Source organism: Cibotium barometz, chromosome 15 (genome assembly GCF_041138505.1).
Source record: "Cibotium barometz isolate CiBa-2024 chromosome 15, ASM4113850v1, whole genome shotgun sequence".
Lineage (NCBI taxonomy): Eukaryota > Viridiplantae > Streptophyta > Polypodiopsida > Cyatheales > Cibotiaceae > Cibotium > Cibotium barometz.
Genome location: NC_141060.1, coordinates 4,898,109 through 4,915,213, shown reverse-complemented (window position 1 = coordinate 4,915,213; position 17,105 = coordinate 4,898,109). Strand labels below are relative to the sequence as shown.

At 44.1% G+C, this 17,105-nt stretch overlaps 1 protein-coding gene across 1 annotated transcript in view; it reads left to right on the top strand.

Annotated features, from left to right (window-relative positions):
- Positions 1-6,631: 6,631 nt before the first annotated feature.
- Positions 6,632-17,105, top strand: part of LOC147630876 (uncharacterized) — a 121,932-nt gene continuing 111,458 nt past the window's right edge. The window contains exon 1 of the mRNA XM_086809262.1: positions 6,632-6,930. Coding sequence (XP_086665388.1) covers positions 6,814-6,930 — 117 coding nt within the window. The 5' untranslated portion in view covers positions 6,632-6,813. The remainder of the gene's footprint in view (positions 6,931-17,105) is intronic.

The following is a 17,105-nucleotide window of genomic DNA, read 5'->3' as shown; positions in this document are numbered from 1 at the left end:
ATGGGGGTGTCCGTAGTGTGATAATGATGTCATAACCTATTGACAAAAATGTAAGAATTACATGAATTAAGCTATATAGCATTTAAATGTATCTTAAGACCTTATTTTTGAAGGAATTAATTGAAAAATACTTATATCCTAATATTTGAAAACTTTAAAAATCAAGCAAGCTTATAAGTTTTAAAGGATGTCGAGAATGCCTTTATTTAGGTGGGTTACTTTACCTTTTTTTTAAAGGTTATACATCGAACTATCTATATAAATTTATATATCACTCAATTTTTATTAATTATCATGCATAATGATATGATGACCCACTTGATGAGTTCAAAAATGTGCTCTTGACAAAAAAATAATCATGCTCACCTTCAATAATATGTTATTCATAGATAGAATTTGGACTTTTTGAAGAAGCATGTTTTATGAATTTTCTAGATAATATAGGACATATAATAAAGGAATTTGGGCCTTGATTAATGAGGTGAATGAAAATTTGGAAATTTAATAATTCTTTTCTCTTTGTGTATTAATGGTGTGTAAGAGTGTAAGAGAACATTCATGACTAGTTACAAATGTCAAATAGTCTTTGGTGTAGTTTTGGTTGTGTAAGAGAGATTTGAGAATATACTTTAGGTTAGGTGACCACATCGGATCGATTTGTAATTTTGTATTTATGCTATTAATGGTGTGTATATAAGGACATTGTGGCTTCGTGTTGATAATAAATAGATTTAGCTCTAGCTTCTAGATTTGTAAGGGAGTATTTTAATAAATATATTCATAAGGGATCAATTTGTAATTTTTTCTTTACAAAAGACACAATAATCATCTTGCATTAAAGTTGATCGAAGTACATCCTTTTATAGCTCTCACGGAGCTCCCAAGTCACAAGATATGTACACCCTTGTGCCATCCTTGTGTCCATAAATTCTCACACTACATGTGCCTCCTTGCACTTTCCACGTGCTACCTTTTTGACCTTTGACTTTGCCTTTTACAAATGACCATACAAATCAAACTTTGCCAATGGACCCTTAGTCTATTCCTTTTCTAATATGCATGCTCCTTCTATTATTCTTGTGATGATTCACTCTCTACTTTCCTTGTGCTCCATGGTACCACATCTCTCAACACCCTCCCTTGGTGCCATATTTTTAGACTATTGTAAGGTGGTCAGATGTGAGGTTTACAACATATCATCAACCCCCCCCCCCTCATTTCTAACTTGCCTAGGTAACTTAGAGGCTCTTTTGGCTTGGTTACTCTCTAACTTAGAGGTTATTTTAGAGGTGGTCAGGCTCATTTTCACTTCCCCAAGGTGCTACTTTGGGTACTCTCTGTAGTCTAGTGTTACAACATTTTTGCTTAGGTAGTGAGGAATTTTGCGCGCTCGTTTAGCCACTTTACAAAAAAATTTTTGACTCGTGGTCGAGACTCTGCCTATTCATATTGGTGGCACTTACAAAGGTCACAAAATAACGTATTAAATTGCACATGTTAATGATGTTTGGGTTGCCAAAGTTGGTGAAGACTCCCTTGATGAAGCTCACATCACATGAAAACGCTTAGAAATGATAAGCACATGTGAACTACCCCTTATTTAAGACTCTTTACACCACTTTTTTTTTATATACTAAGGGTTTCAACCCTTGGGGTTTTTTTAGTCATAGTCGCATAATTTTTATTTTAAAAAAATGATCTTGCACAGCAAACCATCGACTACGACTCCATGGTCTATTTCTCTGTTTGGCAGATGGTACATGCACACATTTGCAAATGGTACATGCACACATTTGCAGATGGTACATGCACAGCTAGTTATTGTTGATGAGCTGCAAGGGTGGTGGAGACATCTTTCTTGCTGTCGTGTTTTGCTCTGCTCTTTGGGGTGAATGCACATACTTGAGCTACGGGCATTGTCCATGCTGGTGGTAATGTTGTGTGAGGGACTCTCGCCCAGCAAAGTCTTGTACCACTCTTGTGTGCTGCTCTCGTACTATCTTCCCCAGTATTGGCTGTATTGTTGCAGCAGAAAGATGATGTAGGTCGGCAAAAGGAGTGAGATTTTGTGTGTGCTCGCAAGCCATTCTTGTTAAGAGAATCTACTTAAAGTTGTAATCAAGAGAAATTTATTGTGATACCTCCTATTATGCAAAATCACTTATCGTGCTTAGCTGACTCTCTAAGACAATTAAATTTACCATAATCCTCTGACACCATGTTAGAAAACATGGATCTAGGCTAGGCTATGGAAGATCAAAACCAATCAGCCTCATAGTCAAGTGGCTTTTACACTCAAGTGATAAAGAGAACTAGAAGCTTGATAAATGCTTAAAAGGATTAGTTCAAAGCAAAAGGCAATAATCATCTTGCATTAGAGTTGATCCAAGTATATCCTTTTATAGCTCTCATGGAGCTCCCAAATCACAAGATATATGCACCATTGTACCATTCATGTGTCTATAAATGCTCACACTACATGTGAGTCCTTGAACTTTCCATATGCTTCCTCTTTGGCCTTTAACTTTGCCTTTTACAAATGACCATACAAATCAAACTTTGCCAATGAACCCTTAGTCTATTCCTTTTCTAATGTGCATGCTCCTTGTCTTATGTGACTCACTCCCTACCTTCCTCATGCTCCATGCCACCACACCTCTCAATAGTATGCACACATACTCTCTCTCTCTCTCCCTCTCTCTCTCTCTCTCTCTCTCTCTCTCTCCCTCTCTCTCTCTCTCTCTCACACACACACACACATGTAAATATTATGTTTTAGATACATATACCTATACATAGATACATATACTTATACATATATACGTGTATTAAAAAATATAAATACATACACAGAAACATACTTTTAATAAATTTTGATTAAATTTTAATGTGTGGAGATGGATGGTAAGGTGTGCTCACTTTTAAATATATAGATAGATATATTATACACACACACACACACACACATATATGTATATATATGTGTGTATACATATACATATATATCCATGTGTAAGTGTGTGTGCATGTACGTGTGTGTGTGAGCATGTGAATATATCTATGTGTACATCTTTTTTTGTCTATGTGTGCGTGCTTGCACGTGCATATGTGTGTGTGAGTGTGTGCATGTACCATCTGCAAATGTGTATGCATTTATGTCCATGTATACATGTGTGTGCACATGTACTTGTGATGTGAGTTTATGTATGTGTGTATATGTATGTGCTTGTGCAAGCTTGAGTGTGTGTGTGTGCATGTAAATGTGCATATCTTTATGTGTGATATGACATACTTCACCTCCCAAGAAAAATCCACACATTCACTAATGGAAGAAGCAATAGACAATAACCATCGTAGGTTACTTACCATCATGTTCGAATCTCACGTCCCTTGAAGCTCTCCAAGCTCGCTTGTAGAAGCTCTAATCCTCCACTCTGTTACCGCGGAGTTGCTCACACCATAATGCAAGGCAACCATTATCTCACTCTCCCACACCCAAGCATAGAAGAGACACATACACTAGAGTACACACTCTCTCTCTCTCACACATACATAAGACAAGACAAGAGCTCTCATAGCACAAAGGGGGATTGTGTATTTCCATTATGAGAAATTGCCTTATATATGCAACTGGCCCTTATTCAGACTTAGACACCCAAAACTTACTAACTAAAGTTTTGGCTGGTCAGTATCTCATAATGCATAACATTTATAGTGCCGTTACATAACACTTATTAATATCCTCAATGGAAGGAGCATCTTTGTTAATCCAAAATGGGATTAACAGTGTGTGCACATGTGTCCATGTGTTCAAGTGTATCTCAAAATCTTCTAAGGGAGAGTTGTCACCATCTGTTTCTATTGCATAATACCCACCCCTTCTATGCACTGGATTTTGCTTTCACCACCTTAAGAAACAATAACTAATCATAAATGTAAGAACTCTAATTTCCAGCAAATCTGCTAGGTGTGGATTTGCTAGCTTAGTGTGCCGCACCACATTCTCCCACAAAGTTCCTTCTCTGCCCATCGACATCAATTCCTCCATGTTTGGCATTGGGGCTTAGAGAGGGTACAGAACATATGGTTGCCGCCTTGTAGAGTAGGCTTTAGGTATGATCCTGCATGTAGGCTCAAAAGGTGTTATCTGCATGAGTACCTTGAAAATCAACTTTGGCTTTAATAGTGGGTTCCCTACTTGGATTAGGCCTTCGTACTCTGCAAATGACAAAGATTCAAGCACATTGTCATCAATAAAAGGTGTAATGTCTCCTGAGTGTGTAGAGTATGCACGTCATCAAGATGCCTGTGTGGAGATACATGTGTTTACCGATAACTCCTTGGGGTCGAGAGGGTTGATGGGAAATTAAACAGGTAGTAAAGAGTAATGCCTGTGTGGAGATACATGTGTTTACCGATAACTCCTTGGGGTCGAGAGGGTTAGTGGGAAATTAAACAGGTAGTAAAGAGTAATGCAAAAATATACACAATGCCTCAGTTTTGTTAGTAAGAGATACACTAGGACAAGGATTTAGAAGCTTACTAGAGAGGGAAGTAAACATGGGATATGTTACTGAGGTGGAGGACTCGAGGGTTTCTTCTTGCCCTTCCCCTGAGCTAGGTGGAAGTTGGGGAGGTTTAACAATTTTTATAAACTCTTGGAGTTCTGTGATTTCTTCTGGGGCTACATTTGGATCTATATGGGTACAATCAAAATCATAAAGTACATTAGTTAGCATAGCCTCTAGATGTTTATGTATTTTTATGTATAGCTTTATGATACCAAAGGGGTGATATAAGGTAGACTCAGAAAGGTTTAGGTATTGATGAGTATCATAGACCTCAACCCACCCATGGCTAATCACCCATTGATAGCTTGGAGCGACAACCTTGTAGTTGGCCAGTGTGGATGACATGTCATGTAGCATGAACATGTCAAGTTTGTCGACACGGTCATCCAAGATGGTAGATTGATGCAACACCCGCCAACACCAACCTCGAGGGTTAAGCACTATGGGATGTACTTGGAAAATTAAAAGGTCAGTGGGGTTAGCAAGCATCACATCACCTCTAAGGATGCCCATTACTAAGGTAGGGTCAGCATCCCTCTCCATGTTCTGATGAATTAGTGTTAACTCTCCTAAATTGAGGTCTTTTGTCAAGTTAATCTCATATTGAAGCAGCGAGAGTGTTACTGTAGACAAAAAGGTCTCTCTCTCTCACCATCGCCAGATTAGAGCCATTATTGCTCGGCATCGGAGGTGCCTACCTCGCTTCTACAACCTCTCCATTCTAGATAGCCCCATGGCGGAGATGCTATGCTCTCTCTCTCTCTCCCTTTGTCTCTCTTCCTCTCTTCACCTACTTGCAGCCCCGCGACAATAGCTTGTAGAGCTTGTATGCAATTTTATGCAGCTACTTTATGCAATTTTATACAGCTACTTTATGCAATTTTGGCTTATCTCGTCAGAGCTTGATATGTAAATTTCACATCTTACAATATAATTTCACATCTTACAATATAATTTAGCCATTGTTTGCACTTATGTGAATTGTGTATCTACTTTGTAATGTCAAAAACGTTATAGCACTCTAACTTTTTCAACAAATTCGCTTCGTTCTTCACATCAGAGTAATCTATAAGTTTGCCCTTGGTACTCTATAAGTTTGGCATAATGGTGCATCCAGCTAGAAGACTGTAGCAGCTGGATGCACCATTATGCAGCAGCTTGATGCACCATTATGCTAAAAATAATTTAATACCTACACACGTCAAAATAACCCTCGAAAGTTTCCTGCATCCGTCGAAAAAAGCGTCGAAAGTTTCCTGCATCCGTCTAAAAAAGCGTCGAAAGTTTCCTGCATCCATCGTGAAATAGGAGTCGAAATGTCAGTCGAAATCAGAGTTGAAATGTTAGTCGAAATCAGAGTTGAAATGTCAATCGAAATCAGAGACGAAATGTCAGTCAAAATCAGAGTCGAAATATCAGTCGAAATCAGAGTCGAGCTTTTGTGTTTTAGGTCAATAAAAATTATTATTGATTTTTTTTTGGCAACAAGAAATATTTTTATTTTTTGGAACCTAGCTTATTGCTAGGTTTGTATGGTGGAGATACTTACAACGATAGTTTTGGGCTCCTTGGAATTTACTAGCTAAGATTGCGAAAGATTGCAGATCAGCTTCATGTACATGTAATGTTTGTAGACTATGGAAAGCATAATAAGTTAGATTTTGGCATGGTGTGTATATATATAGGTTGGTAAGTTAAGGACCATGAGTCCCAACACGAGCTTCATGTATAAGGCTTATCTCTACTCACCCTCTAGGATGAGCTTTTTTTTTAATGCATGCAAGAATACTCTTGATTGTGAGATGAGGGACAAGTCATGCCACTAGTATATATAAGAAACTCATTCAATGAGCAAATGACTTGATGGTGACAATTAATTGTGAGTCCCAAAGACTATCTTCTCCCTCTCCTTTGTCCTTCCTCCTTTTCAAAAATTCTTCCTCTCCTTTGTCCAGTGTTAGCTTGGAAAATTTTTCTTCTCAAGCCACTTGGAAAATTTTTGTACTGCAAGGGTTTCCAGCTTTCCACCATGTATATTCGTAAAAGCACACATAAATGCAGTTTACCTGAACCAATAATTGTCGAGCCTCTGGCGTGAGACGCGCAAAGACTAAAGGTCAGCGGCGAGCGCTCTCTCCCTCTCTCTGTCTCCTTCTCTCACGGACACAAGCGCGCGCGCGAGAGAGAGCGAGAGAGAGAGAGAGAGAGTGTGTGTGTGTGTGTGTGTGTGTGAGAGAGAGAGATGGAAGTCTCGCCGCATCAGAGGCAGTCGCAACAGGGTATGGGTGGTCATCAAAATGAGGCCGAGGCTTTAAATTCAATGAAGGCCTTGGTTCTAAAGATGGATCCTTCTGCACAGGTATATTTCTTGCGGGAAAGAGATAAAGAGAGATGTTTGGGGGTGGGTGCGAGGGTTGGGACACTATTCGTTCTCACAGGTTTATCGGGAGAGGGGGAGAGAGAGAGAGTGTGTGTGTGAGAGAGAGAGAGAGAGAGTACGAGAGAGAGAGAGAGAGAGACGCAGTGAGATGTAAGGCTAAGTTGTAGCCTTTTATTCTACTTCGTCCCATTTGTTGTTGCAGACTTTGATGAAAACTTCCAACAACATGTTAGCGTAGTCTCTGGTCGATTTGCCAAACTGTAATATGATCCTTCCAGTTAAAGTACATAACAAGAATGGTGAACTAAGTGCCAGTTCTGTGTTCATGCTTAGACAGTCAGAATCCTGCGCGGTGCTGCAGGCTGTTTTGACAGCTGATTGTGAAAAAATTGAGGCAGATTTGCCTTTTCTCTGGGGGTTTTCCTCTTCCATTTAGGATTTGCCTTTTCCTAAGGTATGCACTCCACCTGGTCACAGATATGTAGCCTCATTGTTAAGAATTCCAATTGTCAGGAGCACTGCCACCTGCCAGCCTGTGCAGAAACAGCCCCCTAGAGTCTTATGTTTTGCACCTTTGATTTCACTCTAGAAAGGAACTTGAAAGGATGCAACTCGCTGTGGGCATGCTGATGGCACAAGTTCCTTCAGATTTTCTACATCAAAGAGCACAATCACTCTGACACAACTCTCCCAAATGGTCCTGGTCAGATGCATAACAGGCATTTTTTGGTGACACAGCTTCTGCTCGTGTCAACTGTGTGGGGGTAGCTATGGGTCGCGGAACGGTCATTCAGCATACCCTATATTTCATTAGCAAATTAAGCATAAGTCAAGATTTAGTTGTAATCTTTAGTGGAGGGCTTCTGATCCACCTAACCTTGGTATGGCTTCTTTCTGCTCACCACCCAACCTTGGTATGACCATGATTCTTTCATGGAAGACCCCTAATTGGCCGATTCCTTGATGAGAGGCTTCTATCACATGCTAGGCGATGCCTCCTTGCCCAATGCTTGCCATGTTTCTAGTTACTTCTCTAAGGTCCAAACTCCTTTGGGACTTTGATCTTAATCGTATCATTAATGCATTTGGGCATTCCCTTAGACCTTTCCTCTTCACGTTGGCCATCTCAAACATTAGTTAAGCCTTCTAGACTCCCTAATCAGTCACCCGTTCTTAGGGAAATCTTGTCAATATATAGGACATGCAACTCTTGCTTCTCCTAAGAAACATTTACGTTGTGATAAGCAACATTCGGGATTCTTTCTTTAAATTTCTTACCTCCCCCTCATTCTTGGTTCTTTTGGCTCTACGATCTCTATAAGGGTTTCAATATCTTCTAGATTATTCTCATTTGTAAGTTTTCTTCTTAAGCATGTCACATGAAATGTTGGATGTACTCCGCATCCCTTTGTTAGCTTTAATTTGTAAGCAACTTGAGCTATTGCTATAAGCATTGTGAGAGGACTACAAGACCTAGAGGCTAGGAGACAACTTAGGACGCTTGCTTGTCTTCAAGGTTTTAGAAGTATTAGTAAAGAGAATGGAGAGCTTGAGTTCTTTGCAAGTAAACACACACACACACTTTTTTTTTTGGTAATATCCAGTGCAGTATATTTATATGCTCATAAATTTACAAGATGGGAAGTCTCCGAAGCGGAGAGTATCCCAAATGTCAGAAACATAAAGAGAAAAGCTCTAAACAAGAAGCATCCATATCACCCTCATGGCAGGCATCATATAAGGATTGCCGCAATGAGGCTCTGAAGGATTCATATGACTGGTGATTCTGCCGACCCAAGTATGCCAAATTATGCTCACTCCAAATTGTCCAAAGAGCCCAATATCTCACCCAAGAGAGAAATAGTGAGTATTGGGACAAGGACCGCATATATCTGCCAGAAAGCCAGAAATGTTTCCCAAATCTGTGACTCGAGAAACGGAGCCGAAGAAAATATGAAAATCTCCTGCGGAGGATCCTGGAATAAGGGCAGTTCCAAAGCAGATGAAGAACAGTCTCTGAGGGAGCCTGACATCTTAGACATGTGGAAGGTGTAATGTGACGTTTAGCAAGTATGACCCCCACTGATAATGTGCCTGTCAAACATCTCCAAAGAAAAAGTCTTTGTTTCAATGGCATTTTACACTTCCACAACATCCGGAGATTCTTCCGCCACCATGAGAGGGGCTTCCTTATATGCCACAGAGAATTAGCATGTTGATGAATCCATGGGGCAGGCTGAAGAAGCCTGTAGGCTTTGATGGAGGTTAAGGCAGGAAGGAGAATAGGATGAATGCATGTAGTAGATGGCTGCAATTTCCAATCCATAAGCCTGTCTGTGTTACCCACGGGTGGAATAGGTAAAAAGGGATGCAATAAATCAGTAATTTTCTTCCATATCAACCTATGATGCATTCCCAATGCATAGGAAGCAGTGGCCCGGGGAAAGGATAAGACATATCCCCGATCATCTACCACATCATGTATGTACCTAATTCCCAATTTCATAAGATTGTATGTCCGAACAGGTTCCTGTAAAGCAAGTGGAGTGTCAAAGATGGCACTCCAATGAATACTTTCTTTCCTCATCGAGTTTGTCTCCAAGCAATTATCAGGAGCCCATTTGACCTTAGAGAGAACTTGTTTCCAGTCAAGTATGAGGGCAGTAGAGAAAGGACAACCAGGTATCCTCCCTACAAATCTCCCAATCACAGCCTCCCAATGATCCGTAATCCAATGACCATAAGCATAAGTCCTCATGTTGACACACATGGATGCTAACATACAAGTCCATGGCTGCTGTTGACGGAAGAAAGTATGCAACATTGTAGCCTTCCTTGCAAGTACATGATATTTTATATTGAGGACATTAAGTCCACCATGCATCCTTGGGGAGCACACCATTTCCATCTTCATCAGTCTCAATGCTTTCACTGCAGTTTTTGTCTTCCATAATATCTCCATAGCTTGAGACATAAAAGCTGAAATATCCCTGGAGGACCAATGCAGCAAGGGCAAATAGAACTGGACATAGGACATCACAATGGATTGTACTATTCTGAGCCTGACATGAAGAGGCCAAGTAGAAATCTTCCAGTATTCCAGTTTATGTTGAAGTCTTTGGAAAATCCATTTTAACTGGTGCTTTCTGGTGATATGCCATCCTATGGGATATCCCAAATGCCTGACAATATCTCTGGAATGCACCACCTGACCCAGTATTCCAGTTTATGTTGAAGTCTTTGGAAAATCCATTTTAACTGCTGCTTTCTGGTGATATGCCATCCTATGGGATATCCCAAATGCCTGACAATATCTCTGGAATGCACCACCTGACCCGGCCAAAGAATAGAATGCCAGTCACATTGTTTCAGGGGGAGTAATTTAGATTTGTCAAAATTGACATGCAATCCCGCTGCCAACCCATATAAAGAAAGAGTGGCCATAAGCATGCGAAGTTCCTGAGGAGAATTCTGTGGCATGAAGAAGGAATCATCAGCATATGCTTGTGCCAAAAAAGATGTAGTCCCTGGGATTTTGAGACCAGTCATCTGTCCTGTGTTTGTAAGATGATCAAGATACATCAAAAGAGGATGGGTCGCAATGGCATAGAAGAGAGCACTGAGAGGGCAGCCCTGTCTAACTGATCAACCCAATATCCATGATCGAGACAGATGGCGCCCAAGAATGCACTGAGCGGTAGAGCCAGAATAAAGCCAGTAAATAGCATTTGCCATCTTGGGACCAAAGCCCAACTTTGTCATGATCTGAGAGATGAAATCCCATTGAACATTGTCAAATGCCTTAGCAATATCTACCTGCAATATAAGCACATCTTGATGCGAATACTTAGCATATTCAATTGCAGTCAAGGCATTGGATATATTGTCATGGATTTGTCTTCGCGGTACCAAAACCATACTGATGAGGATGAAGTCTTGCATGCAGTATCCTGTGAAGCCTATGTACAATCATTTTGGCAATAAGTTTGTAAAGTACAGGCATCAAAGTAATAGGCCTCCAATCTGATATATGATCACACAGATGTTTTTTGGGGACAAGCTTGACTATACCATGCTTCCAAGAGTGCGGCAACTGATTTTCTTGCCAGGCCACATTGATCATTCGCAAAAGGACTTCTTTCAAATCATCCCAAAAAGAAATATAAAATTCCACTGTAAGGCCATCCCAGCCAGGGGACTTGTATTTGCTGATGTGGAACAACGCATTATCAAGTTCTGTGTCAGTAAAAGGTCTCTCCAAGGTAAGAGCATCATCCATTTCAACTATTCCAGAAACATATTGAAGAAATTCAGTCCTGGCATCAGTCACTTGATTTGAAGGGGAACCAGGAGCAGAAAACAATTTCTGGAAATAATTGTGGCATTCGTCTTGGAGATCAGAGAAAGAGTGAGTCCAAGAGCCATCCAGTTTCCTAACCCTCAGACATGAATTTTTATTTCGAGTAGCATGCAAGCCCTGGAAAAAGGATTTTGAAGAGCAGCCCTTATCCATGAGGGGCTTCATTCTTGCCCTAGTCTGCCATTTGTGCAATTTCCTCTGATTATTAACAGTAAGTTTAAATTGTGCATGTGAAAGGGAATCCTTTTCTGAATCAGAGACGAGTGGCCTCGACTGAGAAAATTCAGTCAAATGTTGTGCTTTCCTTTTTGCCCATTTAACCTCATTCCTCCATTTTGTCATATGCCATTTGCCATACTCCCTAATGACATTCTGAATACGAGAGACGAAGCTGTCCCAAGCATAATTCATGTCCTCCTGGGCATGAACTGGCAAAGGATGAATGGCAAATCTGATCATTTGCTTAAAGTTGTGATGTTGGAAATAAGCCCGATTAACATGCAATAATCTATTGGAGAGAAATGGCAAATCATCCAGAGGCATGCCAAGCTGCAAATTCATCCACAATGGAGCATGATCTGACAAGCCCAATGAGAAATCTATAAGGAGATGAGGGCTAAAATCTGCAAATTGTTGTGGATAAAACAAATACCATTTGTCAAGCCTTGCCCAATACGTAGTAAGTGCATTATGATGAAAAGTATATCCAGGGACTGACCCTTGGAGAAGTATCCATAAATCTTCAGCCTGCACAGAAAGAAGCATGTCATCCCATTTGTGCCTTTCCAATGATAGCATATGAGATCCTGAAGTGGTATTATCTCTAGACAGAGGGGAATTATTAAAATCCCCACAGATGAATGCATTGGATCTCCATGGATATCTGCAGAAAGAATCCCACAAAGAAGCCCTCATGGCAGAGGTCTGGGAGGCATAGACTGATGCAAACTCAAAAATATCACCATTAACATTGCATTGTATTACTATCCATCTGCCACTATTGTCATTGAAGGCCAACTGAGGCTGCAACTCATGTCTAACCAGTATGCATACACCTGAATAGGTAGCAGTACCAGCATAATATATATCATAGCCGTGCAAAAAACCATGTTGTGCAACCATGGAGTGTTGATTATGCTCTTGCAAACAAACAATATCTGGCTGCATTTTATGTACATAAATCGATAATAGCCTCCACTTTGAGACATTGCAGAGGCTCTGTACATTGTATGTAAAGCACTTAAGTGTTTGAAGCATGAAAAGGTATGTACAGCAGAGTGTGAGGATAAGAACCAGACATCAGAGAGGCTAGGCCTCTGCCTGCATAGGCTGCATGCCTTCATTGCCCATGAAAGACATAGCATTTTCCTCTTCTTCTGAATCACATATGGGGATGCCCTTCTTCAATACGCCCACCCAATTTTGAAGGATAGGAGCAGAGGCTGAAGTAGAAGTTTGTCCTGGTGAGGGAGAAGAAGCATCCCATTGACGAGATTGAAGGGGGCGTTGCTTCAATACAACCACCTTCTTGGGTTGTTTAAAACCGTCTTGATCAATCCCCACAGTTTCCTTCATCTTCTCTTTCCCTTTGTCTTTTCCTTTTCCTGCAAGTGCGGGCACCTGATTGACTGATTTTGCATTCTTTGCTCCATTTATATTTGCTGTCTTGACTTGCAAATTCTCATTCTTTTCTCGTGTCTGGGGTGGCAAGGCATTTGGGGGGGGGGGGGGGGTTGATGCAGAACCATTGGGCATTCAGAGGCTAGATGCCCAAACTTGTGACAGGCAAAACAAGCACCTGCAAACACACCCCACTTCAATTCAAAATACTTTTTGCCCAATTGCACTCCCTCAACTTCCACCGCAATAGAAGGAGGGGTAGGTATGTCAGTGTCCCAGAGAATGCAGAACCTGTTATGGTTTCCCATGGGGCGTGGTGGACAAATGACCTGTCCCAAGGAAGCAGCCAGGCCAGACAACTCTTCACGCATATAGTCCGGGAAGTTTGCAACCTCAACCCATATAGGGTAGTGATGCCGTATAAGACTTTGATAGTCCTTGTTTGGGGACCAGGGCATAGCATGTACCATTTGCCTCCCATAAAACAGGGGAGAGAACTCAAGAAGCCTCTGCTTGCATGAAGCATCTAATAAATGCACCTCATAAAAGCCTCTGGAAGCAAAATACACTCCCTCTACAAAGCATCCTCCAACGATGGACTTAATCCACTGCGCGACATCACTGGAAAGAATATTATAACCGCAGTTTGAGACAACTTTCTGAGAGGGTTTACCAGGGACGGCAACTTCAATTTGTAGGTGACCTCTGGAATCGGTTTGCCCCATTCCTGTCGTGACTGCTGAAAGTCATCCTTAAGGGTATCAAACACATACTGAGCTTCCAACGTAAATGCATCATCTTGTAAAGCCGGCTCTGATAGGCGGCGCTTAGCATCTACAGATCTTTCTTTTCGGGCATATGTACAAACATCTAAAGCTGAAGCCATTGATAGAAACACGGAAAGGGAAAGGCTGTGAAAAAGAACAGGCCGATATTGACAGAAGGAGGCTGTGAGGTTACGAAGGCAAGAAGGAAAGTGGAATAGAAACAGTAAGGCAGAAAAGGTGCAGGAAAGCGGCAGAAAAAACTGCAAAAGGACACTATAGAGTTTCTCTCTCTCTTATACACACACACACACACACACACACACACACACAAACAAGAGAGAGAGCAAGACACAAGAGAGATGGATGGTTAAATTTTCTTCTATCTTTTTCTCTTCTTTACGACCATTAACATACAAGAGATAAGAGTTCATACTATAAGGGAAAGTACTCTCTTACTATAACGTACAATGGTCAGTCCCTAGTGTGAACCTGACTATATGAGCTGGCGTTAAAACTGTCATAACTCTAGTACTCCAAAGTAATTGTCACACACCTTGTCGTCCACTGGTAGCGGATTAATCATAATCTCACCGGCATGAGTGGGAAAGCTATCATGAGTAAGACACAATTTGGAAAACAAGCTCCGCGCTCCCTCCCCCCCCCCCCTTCTGTCTGCACTACCATCTCCCTGCCCGCCATTGTGTTTTCCCCCCTCTGCCTACCATCAGGTTTGCGCCGCCCCCCCCTTCGCCTGGCTTGCCTGCGCTGAAGCGTCCCCCCCTACACTGCTTATCGCCGTCGCCCCCCCCCCCCTCCCGTAGCTCTCCGCCATTGCGCCCACCCCCCCTCCTCTTCAGCGCCTCCCCCCCCCCCTTCGCCAGCTCTCGTTCCCCCTCTCGCCCTTTTCGTGCTGCTTCCGCCCCCCCCTTGGGATCCGTCTTCGCCGCCTCTGCCCCCTCCCCCCCCCTCATCTTCTCTCTGTTTTTCTCCGTCCCCAGGGATTTTTTATTTTTTTTCCCTTTTTACTTTTCGCCTTCCCCCACCCTCGTGTGCAGCTCGGTTCGTGCAGGTTCTCCGTCTCCGCTCCGCCTTCGACACAGCTTCAAACTCTGATGGAGGTTCCTCTCGCCCCGCCTCAAAGGGACTCATCCGCAGCCCCCTCGCCCGCCCCTGAGGACACCCCCATCAGGCTTTCTCTTTCGCCGGAAGAGGAAGCGAGCCTCGCTGCAGAGGTGGAACGCCTTCAGGCACGTTCCACCATCTGTCGTATAGTCGGCACTCGCCCCAGCAGAGGGGAGATCCGGGATCTTCTCCAGGCCCGCCTTCTTGCAGATGTGGGCAAGATCCTGGACGTACAGCTTCTGGGCCGTGGTCATTACCAGATCGAGTTCGAGATTGCCCAGAGCGTGGCCAAGGTCCTTGCCATGAGTCCCCTTGACATCAGGGGTGCTCGGGCTTTTTTCAGACCTTGCAGCATGGCTTTGACCCAGCAGCGGCTGAGCAGGGAGAGCGCCTTTTTCATGTTACAGTTTGCTTCCCTGGACTCCGCCGAGAGTATCTTCCGCTCCTCTCTAGGCTAGGAGCATTGGTGGGCTCGGTACTAGAGACTGGCCCCACAGCAGCTTCAGTGGTGGCTAGAGCAGCTGGGCTACATTCGGTCAGAGTGTTGGTGTCTGACATCTCCTCCCTTCCTAAGGTCATTCAGCTACCTAGGATAGGGGGGGGATGGATTGATCAGAGAGTGGAGTTCTCAGGGCTCCCGAACCAGTGCTTCATTTGTAGGCAGGTCGGTCATCTGGCCAAGGCCTGCCCTCGCAGGAGATCCCGACCCTCACCACAGCAGCAGGCCCCTGATGGCCTGCCCACAGATGCGGCTCGGCAGGCTGCCTCCGGGACACCTGCTCAGGCCACAGAGACCTCGGAGTGGCAGCCTGGACAGGGGCGCCGCCGAGGGAGACAGCCACAGCAGCACGCCGCTGCAGCAGCAGCCACCACAGTCTCAGCCTCACTGGGTTCCCGTGAGGAACAGTTTTGCTCCTCTCCAGGAGGAGACCCCTGCGGCGACGACTGAGGACCAGGAGATGCCAGCACCCCCTCCTTCACCCCCCACACCCCTGTCCCCTCCCACCGACTCGCTTCCACCTTCGCCTCCTCCCATACCCGCTCCGGTTTCGGCACCGGCTCCCTCTCCACCCCCCTCGCCACCCCCCTCCTCCCCCCCGCCCGCCTCACCTTCCCGGGAGGCCCTGGCAGTCCCCTGGCGCTCACCTGCAGTCCGGAGGGCGCTGAGCACCGACCTCGCTCGAGCACCACAGAGGAGACCTACCATGCCGATTCGGGCTTCACGGATATCATCTATCCGCAATCGGCTGAGTCGCCTCGGCATTAGACAGCGCTCGGAGGCTTTTGATTACGCCTTTACACGGCTTTTTGGAGCAGAGGGCCCCCATGAGCCAGCACCCATCCGAGTTCATGTAGTGATACCTCCGGCCCGCGGGGAGGAGGCACTTGATTCAGCGGTGGCCTTCTCGTTCCCTCTATGTGGCCCTTGCGACCGAGAGTGGACTCTAGAGCTCGCTCTTAGCACTTTGAAGACTCAGGCAGTTGAGTTTTCTCATCATGTGAGCGATCTGGAGGTGACAGATGTGATAGGCCGACTATGGGTGTTGGCTCATTTTTTCTTGGATCCCGGGAGTGTGGATGTCTCAGGGATTCGTCATTTGGTCGTTCGCATAGTGGCAGACCTTGCACGCGACCCTGGATACGTATGTATACACGAGGTTGCTCTGTCAGAGCGGGAGGCAATCGCCATGGGCCACAGCCACTGGCGCCTGATCCGTGATTCTTGCAGTACACCGGGTGGGCAGATTCGCAGCCGCTCCGATGGGGACTACTCTCCATCCAAGCCGCTTGCGAAGGCCCGCCGTACGGCTGAGACAGCCTCCACCTCAGCAGGTCATCCATGAGGATCATCTCATGGAATGTACAGGGCCTTGGCAGAGCACATTTTATACGCTATCGTGGTTGCTTGAGGCAGGAGCTTCAGAGATGCCTGGTTGGTGGCAGCATTGATATTTTGATGATGCAGGAGCACCACTTGGGTGAGAACAGGATCCGGAGATATGGTTCGGTGATGCCTGGTAGATGGGACACCTTTTGGTCTGCAGGGTTTGGTCCTTTGGGTGGACAGGGAGGAGTATGATGGTCATTGCAGATGTATGGCGGCAGGCCATTGTGGATCGAGGGATCATTGTGCCTGGTAGAGCACAGTATGTCATTCTGAGGATGCATGATGAGCTATTGGGCGTGCTCAACGTCTATGCGCCCAATCATGCTAGTGCCAGAGCAGAGTTCTGGACCTAGGTTACGGATGCATTGCCAGAGGCCGCACATTGGTGTGTCGGGGG